The sequence below is a fragment of the Podarcis muralis genome, chromosome 14 (genome assembly GCF_964188315.1).
Source record: "Podarcis muralis chromosome 14, rPodMur119.hap1.1, whole genome shotgun sequence".
Lineage (NCBI taxonomy): Eukaryota > Metazoa > Chordata > Lepidosauria > Squamata > Lacertidae > Podarcis > Podarcis muralis.
In genome coordinates, this window is record NC_135668.1 from 37611881 (window position 1) to 37628679 (window position 16799).

At 44.3% G+C, this 16799-nt stretch overlaps 1 protein-coding gene across 7 annotated transcripts; it reads left to right on the top strand.

Annotated features, from left to right (window-relative positions):
- Window positions 1–4459: 4459 nt before the first annotated feature.
- Window positions 4460–16799, top strand: DECR2 (2,4-dienoyl-CoA reductase 2). Of its 7 annotated transcripts, none has more exons than XM_077918444.1 (10): window positions 4460–4576; window positions 7632–7745; window positions 8957–9025; window positions 9714–9765; window positions 10982–11117; window positions 12001–12125; window positions 12406–12499; window positions 13905–14009; window positions 15297–15563; window positions 16203–16799. In XM_077918444.1, exons 1-9 carry the CDS (start codon window positions 4566–4568, stop codon window positions 15512–15514), a joined length of 924 nt encoding a protein of 307 aa, XP_077774570.1. In that variant the 5' UTR covers window positions 4460–4565; the 3' UTR covers window positions 15515–15563; window positions 16203–16799. The 7 variants fall into 7 exon arrangements, with proteins under 7 accessions (XP_077774570.1, XP_028562106.2, XP_077774569.1 ...); XM_028706273.2 differs by having other exon boundaries at window positions 15297–15485; XM_077918443.1 differs by having other exon boundaries at window positions 4464–4576; window positions 15297–15514.

The following is a 16799-nucleotide window of genomic DNA, read 5'->3' on the forward strand; positions in this document are numbered from 1 at the left end:
TAAATTAAAAAATGCTACTCACCTCTTCCTGTGCTGTGGGTCTCGTTTGATCTTCCTTCCTGTTCATTTCAAAAGCTGCAAGACAACCCAGTGCAGAAGGGTGACCACTACAGGAAAAAAAGACCTAGCCCACACTTGCCAGGAACTAGCAAAGTTATGAGCGTCTGGCATTGTGCTACCAGGCACAGAGAAAACAATTTCCCATGCTTGCTCAACAGGGCATTTTGGTACCCAAAGGGGAAAATCCACACCGCCCCCACCCTATGATTAATTCACATGGCGCAGGGCTGGTCCAATACATTTTGCTGCCTGGTGTCCTCCCTATCCCCAACTCAAGATGCAATATATCAACAGACCAAAATAAATACATAAATATCACAAACAATTCTCTCTGTACCTGCTACTGAAATACAGGGGTGTGGTATTATCTGCATCAGGGGTAGCCAACATGGTGCCCTCTTGTTGTTGTTGAGACTACAGTTCCCATCATCTTCAACCAGAGGCCTGGCTAGCAGAGGCTGATGGGAGTTGTTGTCCAACATCATTTGAAGGGCATCAACATTGACTGGCAGCAGGTCTCCAGGTTTCAGACAGTGAGTCTTTCCCAGCCTTACCTGGGGATTCTGGGGGTGGAACCTGGGACCTCCGACATGCAAAGCAGATGCTACATAACTAACAATTTGCTGTCTTTTCCTGGCACCTAAGATCTGCTGCCCCACTCTCCTAACGGTAGGGACTTGAGACACAGTACATTAAGGGGAGATCTCCTGCAGAATCCTCATCCATGTCTTTAATGATCGGTTTCATTATATTGGGGAAATGCATTCTATTAGGAGGGGATGTTTTGCAAAAAATGTGCCTATTAGGCAAGATTGTATACAAAAATGTGTGTACAGTAATAGGATAAATGCACACTAAAATATAGGTGCAGTTGCATAAGGACTTTGAAAAATATACTATCACAAACAGATTTTAAGACTGGAAAAAATGAGACAGACTTGCCCATTTCTAGTAATCACTGAACTTTAAAAACAACCTACTGTTGTTTTTAACAGCTGAGTGGAATTGAATTTTGCAAACAATGCCGAATTTTGCATTTGTAAAATTCAAGCAAACATAAAATTGCGGAGCACACACAGCCTGGCCTCCCCATCACATTGTCTGGACCAAGAATTCTAGATCACCATTTTTTCTAAGGCACTGTCGCACTGCGCAGGCTATGGCATGACACCAAACCAACCTGCAGACAGGATGTTGAGAACCACATATTTGTCGGGAGGTTGGGTGGGAGGACTCTCTGTTCACCGCTTGCTACAAAAGGATCAATTGACAGAAAACAAATTAACATGTGTTTTTCACGAGACCCTCCAGAAGCAGCTGTTTCCTCCCCTGAAGGTGAATGGGTTATAGATGGAACATCAATCAATATGAAGTACTTGTGGGGGGGGGGAGCCCCAACTGACCCAGATAGAGCTGAAACTTTTGCAAATATTTCAAAACCTGGCAGCATTCCAAACTTGTACCTGCAAATTCTGAATGCTAAATTTAAAAGCTGACTTCGCACTTTGAATGTGAAATAATTTGCCTTAATGCTTGCAATGAAAACAGTGCTGCCTTTTCTTGACTGTTTCCAATCTAATTTGTTTCCAATTCCAATTTTCTAATTTGTTTCCAATTCCAATTTTCCAATAAAATGCCGTTATAGTCTAAATTATAAATAACCGGGAAAACAATGGAATCTATTTCTTGCATTTCTTGCACCCCACCTTTTTCTCAAAGGAGCTCAAGGGTGGAGTACATGGTTCCTCCCTCTTCATTTAATCCCCACAGAAGCCCTGTGAAGTAGGCTAGGTGGAGAGGCAGTGACTGGCCCAAGGCCACCCAGTGAGCATCATGGCTGAGTGAGGATTTGAGAAAACAATAATCTGTCATTCTTGATCCACAAATTGCCAAGTCAGTAACTCCTTTAAATTAAGAAGATTCTGCACTTGTTAATGGAACAGAATCAGCTTACATAAATGCAGCTATTTTTGCTTCTCTGGTTAATAGACCTTGACACACATATAAGCTTAATGCAGCAGATGTGCAGGAAAGGGGATTCATTATTTCCTAGTATGAATGTACTGCTTAAGAGCCTCTTACCTGAAGAGGTTTTGTACCTAACTTGAATGTCTTTTACTCAAGTGAAATAATTGGGGACCATTTTCAGCCATAATAAAGACACAGGTAGAATTGAGGATCGATCTACAGATGACAAAATATCAAGTACCACTTGAAAGTTACTTAATGGGCAAAAATTGAGGCTTCTGTAGCAGCTTGGAGAAGTCCAATTTTAACACATTTTGAGACTAGGTGATTACAGACAGATTACTTTCATTCTTGTTGTCCTCATTCTCTTTTCTCCAATCCACTGTCAACATTTAGGGTTTAAATTCATTGGGCAGTGAGTGGTCTTTCTGTGTGCGTGACTGTTTTCACGCCTGTACAGTGGCATAGCGTGGGTTGTCAGCACCCGGGCAAGGCAAGTAATTTGCGCCCCCTAACCTGTGGATTTTAGCACTCGGGCAGAGAGCTGCGAGTGCGAGTGCGCCCCCCGGTGCGGCCGGGCCCCCCTGCACCCCCCACGCTACGCCACTGCGCCTGTATGCTTATGTTACTCTCTACTTTATAAAATTACACCTAAAAGCATCAAAACTCTTTCTACACTGTCAAGGTGGCGTTTTTCCTCTCGTATTTGTTTCTCACAATTACCAAATGTTGCCTACCACCGTTGCGTTTTTGGTTGAGTCGCAGACCCCATCTGCATTCTGCATTTATAGCAGTATGATACCACTTTAAACAGTGATGCCATTCACAGAACAAAACCTCTAATTTTTCAGGCTGTGTGTACGCAGAATATATCTAAAGCTCACCCCACAAAGAATCCTAGGAACTCTAGTTTACCCCTCAAAAAGCTACAATTCCCAGCACCTTTAACGAACTGCAGTTCACATGATTCTTTAAATGCATTGTGTGTTTGCAGCCTTATTTACAGCCAACCTATTCTGAATGTAGCCAGGTGGGAGTGGTTTTGGTTTTCAAATATGTTTTGCGTATACATCTGTGCATCCTTAGGCAGACTCATCATTTTGATTACCTTTTTAAAAGCATGCATGAGAGAGGCACTCTTCACATACTCAGAGGCATTCTAGTCTATAATTCATAGAATTGTAGAGTTCGAAGGGATCCCAAGAGTCATCTTGTCCAAAGCCCTGCAATGTAGAAATCTCAACTCAAAACATCCATGACAGATGGTCATCCAACATCTGCTTAAGAACCTCCGACGAAAGACAGTCCACAACCTCCTGAGTCCAGAGGAAGTCCGTTCCACTGTCCAACATCTCTTACAGTCAGAAACTTCTCCCTGATGTTGTCAGAATCTCCTTTCTTGTAACTTGAAGGCATTGGCTACCTTCCGGAGCAGGAGAAAACAAGTATGCTCCCTCCCTTCAGATATTTGAAGATGGCTATCATATCTCCTCTCAATCTCCTCTTATCCTGGCTAAACCTACTCAGCTCCCTCAACCATTCCTCATAAGGAATTCCTTTGTTAATTCCTTTATTATCTTGGCTGCCGCCCTCTGCACACGTTCCAGCTTGTCAACATCCTGCTTAAATTGTAGTGCCCAGAACCAGACGCAGAACTCCATTCGGGGTCTGACCAAGGCAGAAAAGATACTTCTAGAATTGCTAGAATTTATAAAAGTAAAGGGGCTACCCTCTATCAGCCACAAGAACCCCCCTGTTTCCTTCTAAAAGGATTCCTTAATTCCTGAGCGCCCAATACGTTTCTTCACATGGCTGAGCCGTTGCCAGTGTAGACAACATTAAACTAGTTGGGCTATGGTTCACACTATATGAAATATACTCAGAGTCGAGAGTGGATTTCATGCTCTTTATTCAGCTCATAGTGGTGAGGAGGAATGGAAGTTCCCCCAGAATGTCTGCTTTATATACATTATTTACACAATGGGCCCCAATGGTGATTGGTTAATTCCAGGATTCTCCTGTAGGCCAATCAGGTTGCGGATTCACTTCCACCTGGAGAGGGATTGGGTGGCTCCTGTGGACCAATCAGACTGCTGCATTCTGGATTCTATTGTTCTAGGACCAATCAGACTGCTGCCTTTTGGATCCTATTCAACTCAGTACATAACACTATACCTTTAAAGCACCATTCCCCCCCTCAAAGAATCCTGGGCACCGCAGTCTCTTAAGAGTTGCTCAGAATTGTACTTCTGAGGATAAACTACATTGCTCAGAATTCTTTGAGGGGGCGGCGGGAAATGTGCTTCTCCATTTACAGCGGGCTTTATGCAGGGTTGGGGGCTTTTAAAACAAAGGGGGGAAACGGCCAAGGCCTAGAAGTCCTCCCACAGCTGTGTGGAAGGACCACGCCAAGGCAGGAAAGCTTTACCAGGATGAGGACGACGAGCGGCTTTGCTGCCGCTGGGTAAGGGAACTACACATCCCACAATGCCCTTGGGTGGCCGAGCGCCTCCTGGCCGGGAACTACAATTCCCAGCATGCTTTGCGGGTGAGTGCTGCGCGCAGGTATACTGTTGTTCGTGCGAAGTCCGCGGCTGGCCAGGTAAGTGAGAGCCGAGCCGCCTGAGGGGATTCGGCAGCGGCGGCGTTAGGACAGCCCTGAGCCCCCGAAAATAGAGAGAGAAAGAAGATAAGTAAAGGAGGGCGAAGAGGCCGCCCCTGCAGCGTTTCTATGGGGGGCCCGGATTCCCAAATTTGAGAAAGCCATTCAGCTCCCTTCCCCCCACAACATGTGGGGCTCCAGCTTCAATGCTCTGTAATCCTGGAGCATTAATCCTAAAGCAGTAACACTTAAAGGCATTGCCACTGTTTGTTTTATAGGCTTCCCCCACCACACACTCTTAGAAAGGCTTCTCAAAAAGTGATTTGCATTGTTTAATCTGTACAGAAAAACAGTAGCATGCTAAAAACAGGAGAGTAAAAAAGAAAAAAAGATTTCTTATAAAAGCCAAGCTGTATTAATATTTTTATTTTATTTTATGGACCTAGATACCCCAGCCTTTCAGAAAGCCTCAGAAAGTGATTCACAAATTATTTACCTAGATAAAATAATATAATGTCCACGGTATAACAATAAAATGTGCACAGTAGAAAGGGTTTGTTATAGAAGCCAGCAAGCGTGCATGTTTTTTAAAAATTAAAAATTAAAGTAATCATAAATAGCCTTGCTGAAAGGAAATGTTTTTAAAGCACGCTTAAAACCAAAAAGATTTTGATGGGTTTGCTTAGGCAGCGTTGCTGCACATGGGTGCCTTACGAAGTTTATAAAGCAGGCAGAATACTTAGAGTCCTGTCCTCAAACAGCTTATAGACTGACATTGAAGGGGAAAGACTAATGGGGGAATTACCCATTCTTAAAACCTGGTTACATCTGCTGGAGTAGCATAGAAGCTGAGAGACTGAGCAATGAATCTATGAGTTTGAATTTCTTCTGTGCTAGGCAGCCCATTTGCAGTATGTGGGGGAAGGATACTGACTTGCCCTTACTGGATTGTTGTGTAAGGGTTGCACAACTAGATGAAGCCTGCGAAGTGCTTCAGATGTGATATAAAGGTTAAGCTGGATAATTCATTAACTATCTACTATTAGTTAAGCAACGCCATCCTTAAGGATGAGGATTGCCTGAGTCCTTCTAACCCAGCTGGATTGCTTAGATCAGTAGTCTTCAACCTTTTCAGACCCAAGATCCACTTTTAACCCAAACATGCATTTGGGAACTCCTTTCTTAATATCTTACCATATATTTGCATGATGGTAGTGTTCCTGCTGTGACCCACCTTGCATCAGACCGTGACCCAGTAGAAGACCAGTGGCTTGAATTGCCTGGAGTAAAACTATTGGTTGACCCTTGTGTTGCAGAGCTATCTGGCATCTGCTAGAAGTTCAGCTGCTGGTCCCATGCTGTAGTACATTCTTCCAGTAAATATTTGGCAGGTATCCTTGCTTTTGTTTTTTTAATCTATAGTTTATTAGATATTTTCACATTATTGAGGTAAAACAGTACAATCTCATATTCTCTCCCCAACTTCCTCCTGGTTATAGCATTTTCCTTTCTAATGTTCCATTTTTTGGTGAGTAGTACAGGGTTCAGGCTCACATGCTCAGATAATAATTAGGATAAATGAGTATCAATGCTCTGCTTTAGTCGCAGATTAAAAATTGCTATATTGAAGAAGTTTCCACCTCTGTTGTGCCTTCAACTTCTAAATGTGATTATTGCGTGGTGGAGAGTTCCATAAATGCACTGGAAGTTAGTCTTGGAAGTTAGTCTTCTTATGTAATTTGTAGAGCAGGATTTTCTCATGGGCTGGTAGGTGTAGTTTTGACTTCCAAAAATATTGGAAGAGTGTTTTTTTACACCAAGGGGCCTATGCAATTGTTTATTTTTATTTTTGAGTATCCAGTAATATTAGAGGTTGTTTTGGATGTTTCTTATATTTCTGTGTTGCTGCACACCACCCTGAATTTTATGAGAGGGTAGTATATAAATTAAATAATTTAGTGGTGGAGGAAGACAAATAAACCAAAAAGGATGCCAAAGATATATCTGCCACTGCTTTCTGGAATGCATTATTTGCTAATATCCAACCATTTTCTGATAAGCTTGGCAGGGAAAGCTTGTTAGAGCTGAGGGAGCTGAAAATGTTTACCCAGGGGAAGAGATAATTAAGAGTTGATACATCAGCTGCCTTCAAATATTTGAATGGCTGTCACATAGCTGATGAAGCAAATTCGTCCTCTGTTTATTAATTTAAAGCATTTCTACCCAACTCTTCAGCCAAAATGTTTCCCAGAGCAGCTTAGACTTCAGTGAAGGAAACCAAGACAGTCACTCCCTTTCAGACCTGCAGTCTAGAAGGCATGACACAAAAAGCACTCCTAAATTTTAAAAATGTATGTGTGGGGTTGGTGCAAGAGTCAATTGGTCATCAAGCACAAGGATCACATTGATATAGAAATAGTATAATTTTTTATGTAATTGTATTTGTATACATTATAAAAAATTATAAATAAAACATTTTCAAACAAAACATTTAGATAGCTACCTTTCTACCGGTAGGATGCGGGGGGGGGGGGGGGGCAGTGCACAGGAAGGAAACAAGGTTGGAAGGGGGGCACAATTTGAAAAAATATTAAGAAACACTGGTATATAGTATTGAGTGTTTTATCCATGCACATGGTTTTTATTACAGTTTATAACATTTTTCTATAAGAAACTAAGTGCATAACATTAAGTTCCAATCTTTTTATTAACAAACTCACATTTCCCCCTAATTATTTGGAGGGTATGTTTGTGTGTTAGACTAGAAATGATAATTTGAAGTTGCCTTCAGTTCTATCAGTCAAGAATGAAGCTGCCTGGCCATGGGTAATCTTGGATATGAAGTACACCTCTTTGCCTCCCAGCTGTTTCTTCGTAGATCAGGTCAGCTGGCAGCATGTGCTGGGCATAGTGATCATTACGTAATTTGGGGCTGTATGGAAATATTGCTGGTTCTTTCTCTCTCTCAGGACTTGTGATGGCTGTGTCTTGTTTTCTGCAGAACTGTCTTGGAAGTCATGTCCCAGCTAGGCTTTGCTTGCCAGCCTCCTCCTGATGTTGACACTGATGACTGTCTTCCGGAATACTCCTACCTCTTCAGTCCAGACATTCTCAAGTGAGTACTACCAAGTACTCAAACACTGCTTTGAAACCTTTATCTAGATTAATTTACCCTGTGTGATTTTCATTCCTCACCTCTGCTATGTCTACCTCCTCACCTGCTCCTCTTGATCTTTGGTGTTAGTCAATTTATACTTGGTGTTGGTATATTAATAGCGATGTGTTGCTTATTTTAACTTGTGTTCTTTAAAAAAAAGTGAGTAGGAGTGGGAGTAGCCACAAAACAGTGTGTTTTGTAAAAAAATAAAATATTAGGAAGATGTGAGATGCATCTTCAGAGCTCAGGGAATCATCTTTACTGAGCCCCGCTTTCAGATTTTGTACCGACAATTTACATGTTGTCAAAGATAGGGAAATGTAACCATTTAAAAATACTGTCAGAGACACATTTAAACTAAAATTAGGAACATGTGGCATAGGATATGAAGGGCTCAAATATCTCTCCCAGAGGCAAAACCAATGCATCATAAGATGGATTTCGTGCAGTTTCAATTTATCTTTTTATACTATCCTCTTCGTTCCCTTCTAGTATAAGCCTCCTTCAAGCTTGTTTGCTTTGTAGAAATATGTCCATGTCTTAGGCCTGCTTGGAAGTACATTGCTCTCATCTCTAAAGATTTCTAAAGGTGCAATTTCTAGTCACAGCCACTTTACCAGCAGCAGATCCAGTGTGCTTTTTATTTACTTCTGAGAGTTCATATTTTCCCACTCAAACAGAATTCCTTATTAGGTATGTGTTTATGCCACTACTTGTAGCAAGACAGGTATTCTGTAGCAGCTGAAAACGTTGGATGGTTTTGCCTTTTGAGGGCTCATGCAGTTGAATTGGGCAAGTGGTTATCTTTTTGCCTAATCTACTTCACTAGACTCCTGTGAGGCCTCAATTACTTACAGTACAAGTGTGACAAATCAAGATGGATTCTTAGCATATTAGTAAACTGTCTTCCTATTTCAGACATGCATTTCATAGTACAAGTGGCATCTACTAAGTAGAGGATGCAGGAAACCTCTGGTCTGCCTGGGATTGATGTGGTCTGACTTGACTGAATTTCCCTCATTCCTCCTTTTTGTATGTGTCACGATCTTCACTGATGCTGCTCTTTCTGAACGTGCATTGTGAAAAGTCTATATGGATCCCACTTGCCATGGTTTCAGACGTCTTCTTTCTTTCTTTCCTTCTTTCTTTCTTTCTTTCTTTCTTTCTAGGGGCAAAGTTGCATTCATCACTGGCGGCAGCTCCGGCATTGGATTCCGCACAGCTGAGATTCTGATGAGGTATGGACACTGGTGCTGAAGGCCTTATTTAGCTTGCGATGCTTTTGGTCTCTGCTGTATTCTCTTGCAGCAGCCACCAACCTGTTCCTAGGAAGCAAGTCCTTCCTTCCCTTTGCAGCTGCATCATGCTTCATGCCATTTGTGTTGTCTGCAGCTTTTCTGCAGATGTGTGTCCTGTGGTGAGATGGGCCATGGAACTGCAGCCGTTTGGGGTTCTCCACTGCATATATCGGGACGTATCTCTGCACTTTGCATGGTCACTGCAGGAACACCCAGTTGCCATGTAGCAGCCTGGTTGGAAGGAATGGTGGAAGGATGTTATCAAGGAGAGTTGCCCCCCGCCCAAAACACACACACACACACACACACACACACACTTGTGAAAAATCTGAATGCACAGCTCCACATCCTGGGAGAAGAACACAAGCCCCACTAAGCATAACCAAATTAAATATACAAATGACTATATCTAAAACCTATCCAAACTGCACAGTATTGGCCAGTGTTAATACCTGAGCTTTATGGTTTCTGGGTTATCCAATCTGATGACAGATTGCAGACACACATGGAGACCACACAAGCATACTGAATCCCCACGGCTGGTAGCAGAGTTGTGTCTGAGTAGACAAGCGAGTGATGAGCACAAGGTGTTCTGTGTCACCCTCACCATCTAAGGTTTTGCTTGCAGGCATGGCTGTCATACTATCATTGCCAGCAGGAACCTTCAGAGGCTAACAGAGGTGAGTGGACAGGAGACTGTCATCCCTTTCAGATGCAAAGCAAGGCCTTGGCAGAGGCAGTTCTGCTGGAGTCACCTGTCTCAAGCAACAGATCGGGGAGGTGTTGAGGATGGTATAAACCAGCGGTTCTCAAAACTTTTTTCTCCGGGCCACACTTTCAAAATAAAAATTTGCTCGCTCAACACCAGATTTCTTATTGATGAGAAATACATTGGAAAACAACACTGGCAGGTTTAAACACACCTCACTGAAATGTTCAAATGTTTCTTTGATTGCCCTTGAATCTTTCTGCCACACTTGCCACCCTCTCCAGTGTGGCCTCACCCTTGACAACCGCTGGCAAACATGGAAGACAGATGGATCTGATCTGTGGGCACTCTTGTGCAAGATCTGTTCAAAGAAAGAAAAGTTTCACAAGACAATGGCTTCCTTCTTCTTTAAGTTAAGAAAAAGGTGGTAGATAGGAGAACTCATGAGTGAGGCCTGAAGAAAACTTGGAAGCTGGGGACGGAGGGAAGAAAATCCTAAACTGTGTTTCTCTCTTAGGACAAACTGCCCCACTAACCTCAGTCTGCCACCAGCCAGCCCCTACTTACCTGCCTTCTTACATTCAGTCTAGGGATGGAACAGCCAATCAGCTTCCTTCTCCTTAGTCTCAGGGTTGGCCTGGTAGAACTGAGCAGGGGGGAGAAGGACAAAACTAAAACTAGTTGGCTCTGTCACTGACTGTGACGCCACCTACTGTTGGTCTCCCCATCTTCCACCCAAATCGTTGCAGAAATGCAGAGAATTGAGATTGGAGAACATAAGAAATGTAGGAAACAAAAACTGCAAGATCCATTCTTCTCTACCTACAACTGAGTTGTGGTCCCTCCTGTGAATATTTGTTGTCATCTTAAATGCTCCTGGGTGCACAGCCCTTAACATACCACATCATAGATTCTCAGAGGTGAGCCTCTGTTTCCACATAAGAGGTACCTGAAACATTTCACAGAAGCCTTTTGAGAACCTCCCTAAACAATGCAGTATGTTGCTGAAACCAGGAAGGGTTTCCCCATCCAACAGCACAGCAGGTGCTTAACATGGAAATCTTGCACTAATTCTTGACACAAATCCCTTTCCCCAGTCTGTCATGCGTCCAGCTCGCCATGCTGCAGCAGGAAGACAGAAGAAGGTGGTCATTTATTACTGAATATTATTTTCCTTTTTTTTATAGGCTGCCAAGAAACTGTCAGCGGCCACTGGCCAGCGATGCCTGCCCCTCACTCTGGATGTCAGGCAGCCACAGATGATCATGGCAGCCGTGGATGAGGCTCTCAAGGAATTTGAGAGGATTGATATCCTTGTCAACAGTAAGTTATTTGCATCAGCAGAGGACATTCACGGGGCATACTGCTGGCCACCTGTCTGCAAGCTGGAAAAAACTGCTCACTGTTGCATGCTCTGGGAGGGTGATCTTTGAGGGTGCTGGCAGGGCTGTTTTAGTAGTAGGCCAGGGATAGGATACATTTTTCAGCCTGAGGGCCACATGCCCTTCTGAGAAACCTTCTGAGGGCCATATTCCAGGGGTGTTTGGCGGGGGGGGGGAGGACAAAAGTGGGCAGAGCAATGAACGTAAACTAGATGCTCTGCAAACATACACTCTCCAAAGCTGCCCCCCCAGGTAAATCAAGTAAATATATAAAAAATACTTAACTAAAATTAGAAAAAAACCAGAACGTTTGAAATTGAAAGGCTCACTGAGGTCACTTGAATGATGTTGTGATGCATTCTAGCAATGCAGCTGGAAACCTGACTGAGCAATAGGCGTGGCTTCTGCAAACAGGCCAATCGCGTCGCAGATAGCTCAGTTCTGGAACAGGACAGGTGGTTGCCCTTCTCCTTCACCGCCCCCCCCCCCAAATCCTGGCTACACCGATGCACATACCCCTCTCTTGCTTGTCCAGGCAAGCAAGAGGCATCCTTCAAGTTCAAGAAAACATCCCATCCAGGCAAAAGCAGGGCCATTGAAGGGTGTGGCTTGGGGCTAGATAAAGGGGTCCTGAAGGGTTGCATCAGAAACCTAGGCTGGACATTCCCCAACCCTGTAATAAGAAGTGGAATGGAGTGGTTTCTGATGCCACAGCAAGCCCATGGCATGCCCTTGTACCAGCCACGCCTGCCTTACCATGCTGATTCAGTCTCCAACTTCTCTCTCTCTCTCTCTCTCTCTCTCTCTCTCTCTCTCGTCCCCAGATGCTGCTGGAAACTTCCTGTGCCCAGCCAGTGCTCTGTCCTTCAATGCCTACAAAACCGTGATTGAGATCGACACCTTGGGAACATTCAACGTCTCCAAAGTGCTGTATGAGAAGTGTCTCCGTGTAAGTTTCTCTCCTCCGTAATAGTTTCTCTCCTCCGTAAAAGGCTTTTCTCCCTGCGGACAGAGACGTTCCTCAGCTCCTGCCCTCTAGGGTCAATTGCCCTGTGCAGGGGTAGGGGAGCTTTTTTTTAACATCTGAGGGACACGGTCCCTTCAAGAAAAGAATGTGGGGGAAGGTTTCTATTTATGCCAGCAATGTTCATTTTGGGTTGTGTCTCCTGCACTTGCTGTTAATCCTTTCTGTCGTTGTTCCCAGAGCTGACTTTATTTTGTTGATCTAGGACCATGGCGGAGTCATTGTCAATATCTCGGCAACCCTGAGCTACAGAGGTCAGGCTCTCCAGGTGCATGCGGGGACAGCTAAGGCAGCCATAGGTACTGTAAGCAATTTGGCTCCCCTTCTCATCTACACCCTTAATCGAGTTTTATTCCTCTCCCTGTCCCTCCCACCCAAGTGGAAGTCATGGTGTTCTGGCACCACCTACAGTCTGGAAGAGATGTTGCAGCTTCCAGATTGAGCAACCGAGAAGCCTTCTGGCCCACAGTGATAAGACCACTTCTAGGACAGTGTTTCCCAACCTTGGGTCTCCAGTTGTTTTTGGAATACAACTCCCATCATCCCTAGCTAGCAAGACCAGTGTCAGGAATGATGGGAATTGTAGTCCGAAAACAGCTGGAGACCCAAGGTTGGGAAACGCTGTTCTAGGACATGGGTGCCCTCCCATTTTTAAAAGAAGAGTTGCCATCTGCAAATGCATATAGTATTATCATATTGACTGTGTCTGGATGTAATGCTAAGCCATGGTTTGCTGTGTTTTTATTATGTTGGAAGCCACTCAACGTGGCTGGAGCAAGCCAGTCAGATGGGCGGGGTATAAGTAATGAAAGTATTATTACTACTACGGTGAGCCTACAGCAGTGATTCCCCTCCCTGGCATGGCAACAATGAAGTTATGGGAAAGTTCTGCTCTAGATTAATTGCAGTTCAGCATGTTGTCTGAACTCCTAACAGTGGTTCACCTTAACTTCAGTTAGTGAAAACAAGCTGGCTTCATCAATTATGGTTTGACATTAGCTCCTTTCAACAGTTTGTCCCGGTTCAAGCAAGATGGTTAATCAAAAACAGAAGCAAAAGCTTCCAAAGTCAAACTTGTAGCTGTGCTGGAGGAGGAAGGGAAAGTGTGTGAGTGCTTGGCTCGTGCTCCTGGCACTAAACCAGGCTTCCTCAACCTCGGCCCTCCAGATGTTTTGAGACTACAATTCCCACCATCCCTGACCATAGTCCTGCTAGCTAGGGATCATGGGAGTTGTAGGCCAAAAACATCTGGAGAGCCGAGGTTGAGGAAGCCTGCACTAAACCATTAACATCTGAATCAGCCCAATGTCTTATCAAGGGTTTTGCAAATTCAGCTGGCTTTCATTCATTGTTTTCTGTGTGGTGGGTTTCACTATTTCTTTTCTTCTTGTGAAGTGCTGAATGTCTTGAGAAATTCTGTTTCTTTTGCTTCTGTTTATTGTCCTAATAATATATATATTTTTAACACACATACATGCAATGTAATTCTTCCCTGTGCAAAAGGAGAATTCCATTCCAGCTTGTTGTGGATAGGGTCTCTTTCAATCACCAAGAGACTGGCAGAGTTGATGCGGGGAGGATCGTGCCTTGTGAATGGGCAAGAACCAGATTTAGATTTGATGACTTTCCAGTTCTTTCTAGTGCTGTAATTCTTAGCTTTTCAATATTTGTTCTTGATCCTCTCTCTCGTCTTCTCCCTTACAGATTCAATGACAAAACATCTGGCTGTGGAATGGGGTCCTAATGGAATCAGAGTGAATAGCTTGGCGCCAGGTCCTATTTCGGGTACAGAGGGTCACCGCCGCTTAGGTAAAGCATTAAATATAATTTGAAGTGCTGTCTGTGTGATTTACCTGGAAAAGAAACAGCTGGGGAGACCACCCAGCTATGAAGATCACTGGGCAACCTTGGACCAGTCACCTCTCTCACAAGGTTGTTGTAGGAGTAAAGTGTGGGAGAATGCATGCCATCTTTACCTCTTTGGGGGAAGAGCACAGCGTAAATAAATTAAAGTAAATAGGCATGCCTATACCATCCATTAGAATTTCCAGGGTGGATGGTTCATAAGAATTAATAAAATTCAGTAGATGACTTGAATCAAGACTTGTTAGACTGAGACTCGATGAACTTGCAGTGAAACACTTCCAGCAATCTTCTGTGCCAAGCAGGGAATCGGACAATATGTTATTTATACTCAAACATCACGGAGCATTCAGAGTTGCTTTTACAACAGGGGTGGCTAACGGGTGCTGACCACATGCATACATTCGGACTGCCCCCTCTCTGCTTGTAAGCCAATCAGCTGAGGAGAATGGGGGTTCTCCCCCATTGCAGCTAAGCAATGGGGTACAAAAGGGAGGGAGAGAAAAGAAAGGCATCCCCTCCCTTTGAGGCACCACCATTGAAATAAGGTCTTAGTGCTTAGGAAACGTGAATAAGTTCTTCAGGAGATGTTGGGCTTTGTTCTTTCTTTGTGGGCTTCCCAGAGTAATTTGGTTTGCCACTGTGAAAACAGAATCCTGGTTTATATGGCACATCTGTGCTGAGGGACCTGCAACAACAAGGCCTTGTTGTTAACGTTTAAAGCTCTGAACAACTTGGGACCAGGTTTCAATTTGTATTCTTCTACAGTGGTACCTTGGGTTACATACGCTTCAGGTTACATACGCTTCAGGTTACAGACTCCGCTAACCCAGAAATAGTGCTTCAGGTTAAGAACGGACCTTCGGAACGAATTAAGTACTTAACCTGAGGTACCACTGTGTGCTGGTTTTCATGTTGCATTTTTTGTTTTAACGATACTGTTTATGATGTACACCACTTAGAGCCAGTGTGGCGCAGTGGTTGGAGTGTTGGACTAGGACCTAGCAGTCCCCACTCGGCCTTGAAGCTCCCTGGGTGATCTCGGGCTATTCGCTCACTCTCAGCCTAACCTGCCTCACAGGGCTGTTGTGGGGATAAAATGGGGAGGGGGGAGGAGAACTACATAGGCCACTTTGAGCTCTTTGAAGGAAAGGTGCACTACAAATGCAATAAATAAAAATTATATATGCCATTTTGAAGCAAAGACATTGCTTTCCTCCTCCTTGTTTTTAGTTCAGCCTCACCCGGAAGCACAAAACCTCTTTCGGAATATCCCCCTCCAGCGGGTGGGGAACAAGACAGAGATTGCCCATAGCGTCCTGTACCTGGCCAGCCCCCTCGCCTCGTACGTGAGCGGCACAACCCTGGTGGTGGACGGCGGGGCCTGGATGACCTCCGAGAACAACTTCCCCGCACTGTTGGGTATTGCCTCACACTCTGCTAAGCTCTAGGTGACGTTTCTTTCCCCCTCTGCGGGACTGGAAGCAGGGGCGTTGCTAGGTACTCAAATAAAAATAAAGAGGCTGCAGGGCCATGGCGGGGTGGGGGTGTGCATGTGCTGCGGTGCACACATTTGCACTGAATTAGTACATGCTCATGTGTCTGTATGGATGCAAACACACTTTGCAGCATGCTCAACAGCCCATTAAGAATTGGAGAGAAAAGAAAAGAAATAGTCCTTTCATAAAAGGGGAGGAAGGAGCAGGGTTATCCAGAGATCCCAGCACAGAAGACCTGGGGCCTGGCTACTCCCTAGCAACGTCCCTGATTAGATAGTTATAAAGCAGGTTTGGGGAAGCTTTGGCCCTCGAGATGTTGTCAGACCACTACTCCCATCAGCCTCAGCAAGCATGGCCAATGGCCAGGGATGATGGGAGTTGTAGTTCAGCAACATCTGGAGAACGAGAGGTCCCCCACACCTGCTGTAAAGGTCCTTGTGTCAAGAAAGCCACAGACTTCAGGTGAGAATTTTTGTCGTGTGCCCCTCCGGTGCAGGGGGAAGCAGAAGATAAATTGGAGGAATGACAGTAGATCCGCAAGGTATTCTGATTCTCAAGTTATTTTAACATTTGCAACAATTTCAGCCGCTTGCTTTGGATTCCATCTCAGTTTTTCTCCAACCTCCGTTCTCTCTTACAGGCGTCTGGGCTACAGAATTAAAGAAAGAGAAATGAAACATGACCCTGGGAACCTGACGGATGGGACACTGCAACTTCGACACTACTCTCCGCAGAGCCAAAGGAGTCAGCCACTCACCTCCTCTAGCAGCAAGATAACTTTTAGACAACAGTGGTAATGGTCCTGTTTGAGATTGATGCTGGGCGCAGAGGCTAGGATGTTGCAGCCTATTATATTCTCACCTAAAAGCTCTCTCTTGAATGCCCATGAATGCCTTGTGTGGCACAAAACCGTTGTCTGGAGTGGCAGCCTGGAAGAACAGAGATTTGGCTTGATTTACATTTAAACCTTGGCATCCTTTGCTTTGCCTGTGTTGTTTGCCACCTGAGCCTTTTTGTCAAGGAAAGGGGTGAGTGTGTCCGTCCGTCTGTGTTGTATATCTGCCCCTCCAGCCTGAATCCTCTCCACCTCTAATCTTCATGGTTCTGGACCAAACAGGGTGATTCTGCACTTTTTTGCCAATGCTCTTTATTTTTCTGTTAGGGGAAATACCTTTCTCCCCGTCAAAAAACCCCAACACTCTTCTTTTTTATCTAATAAATTCCATATGCAATTTTT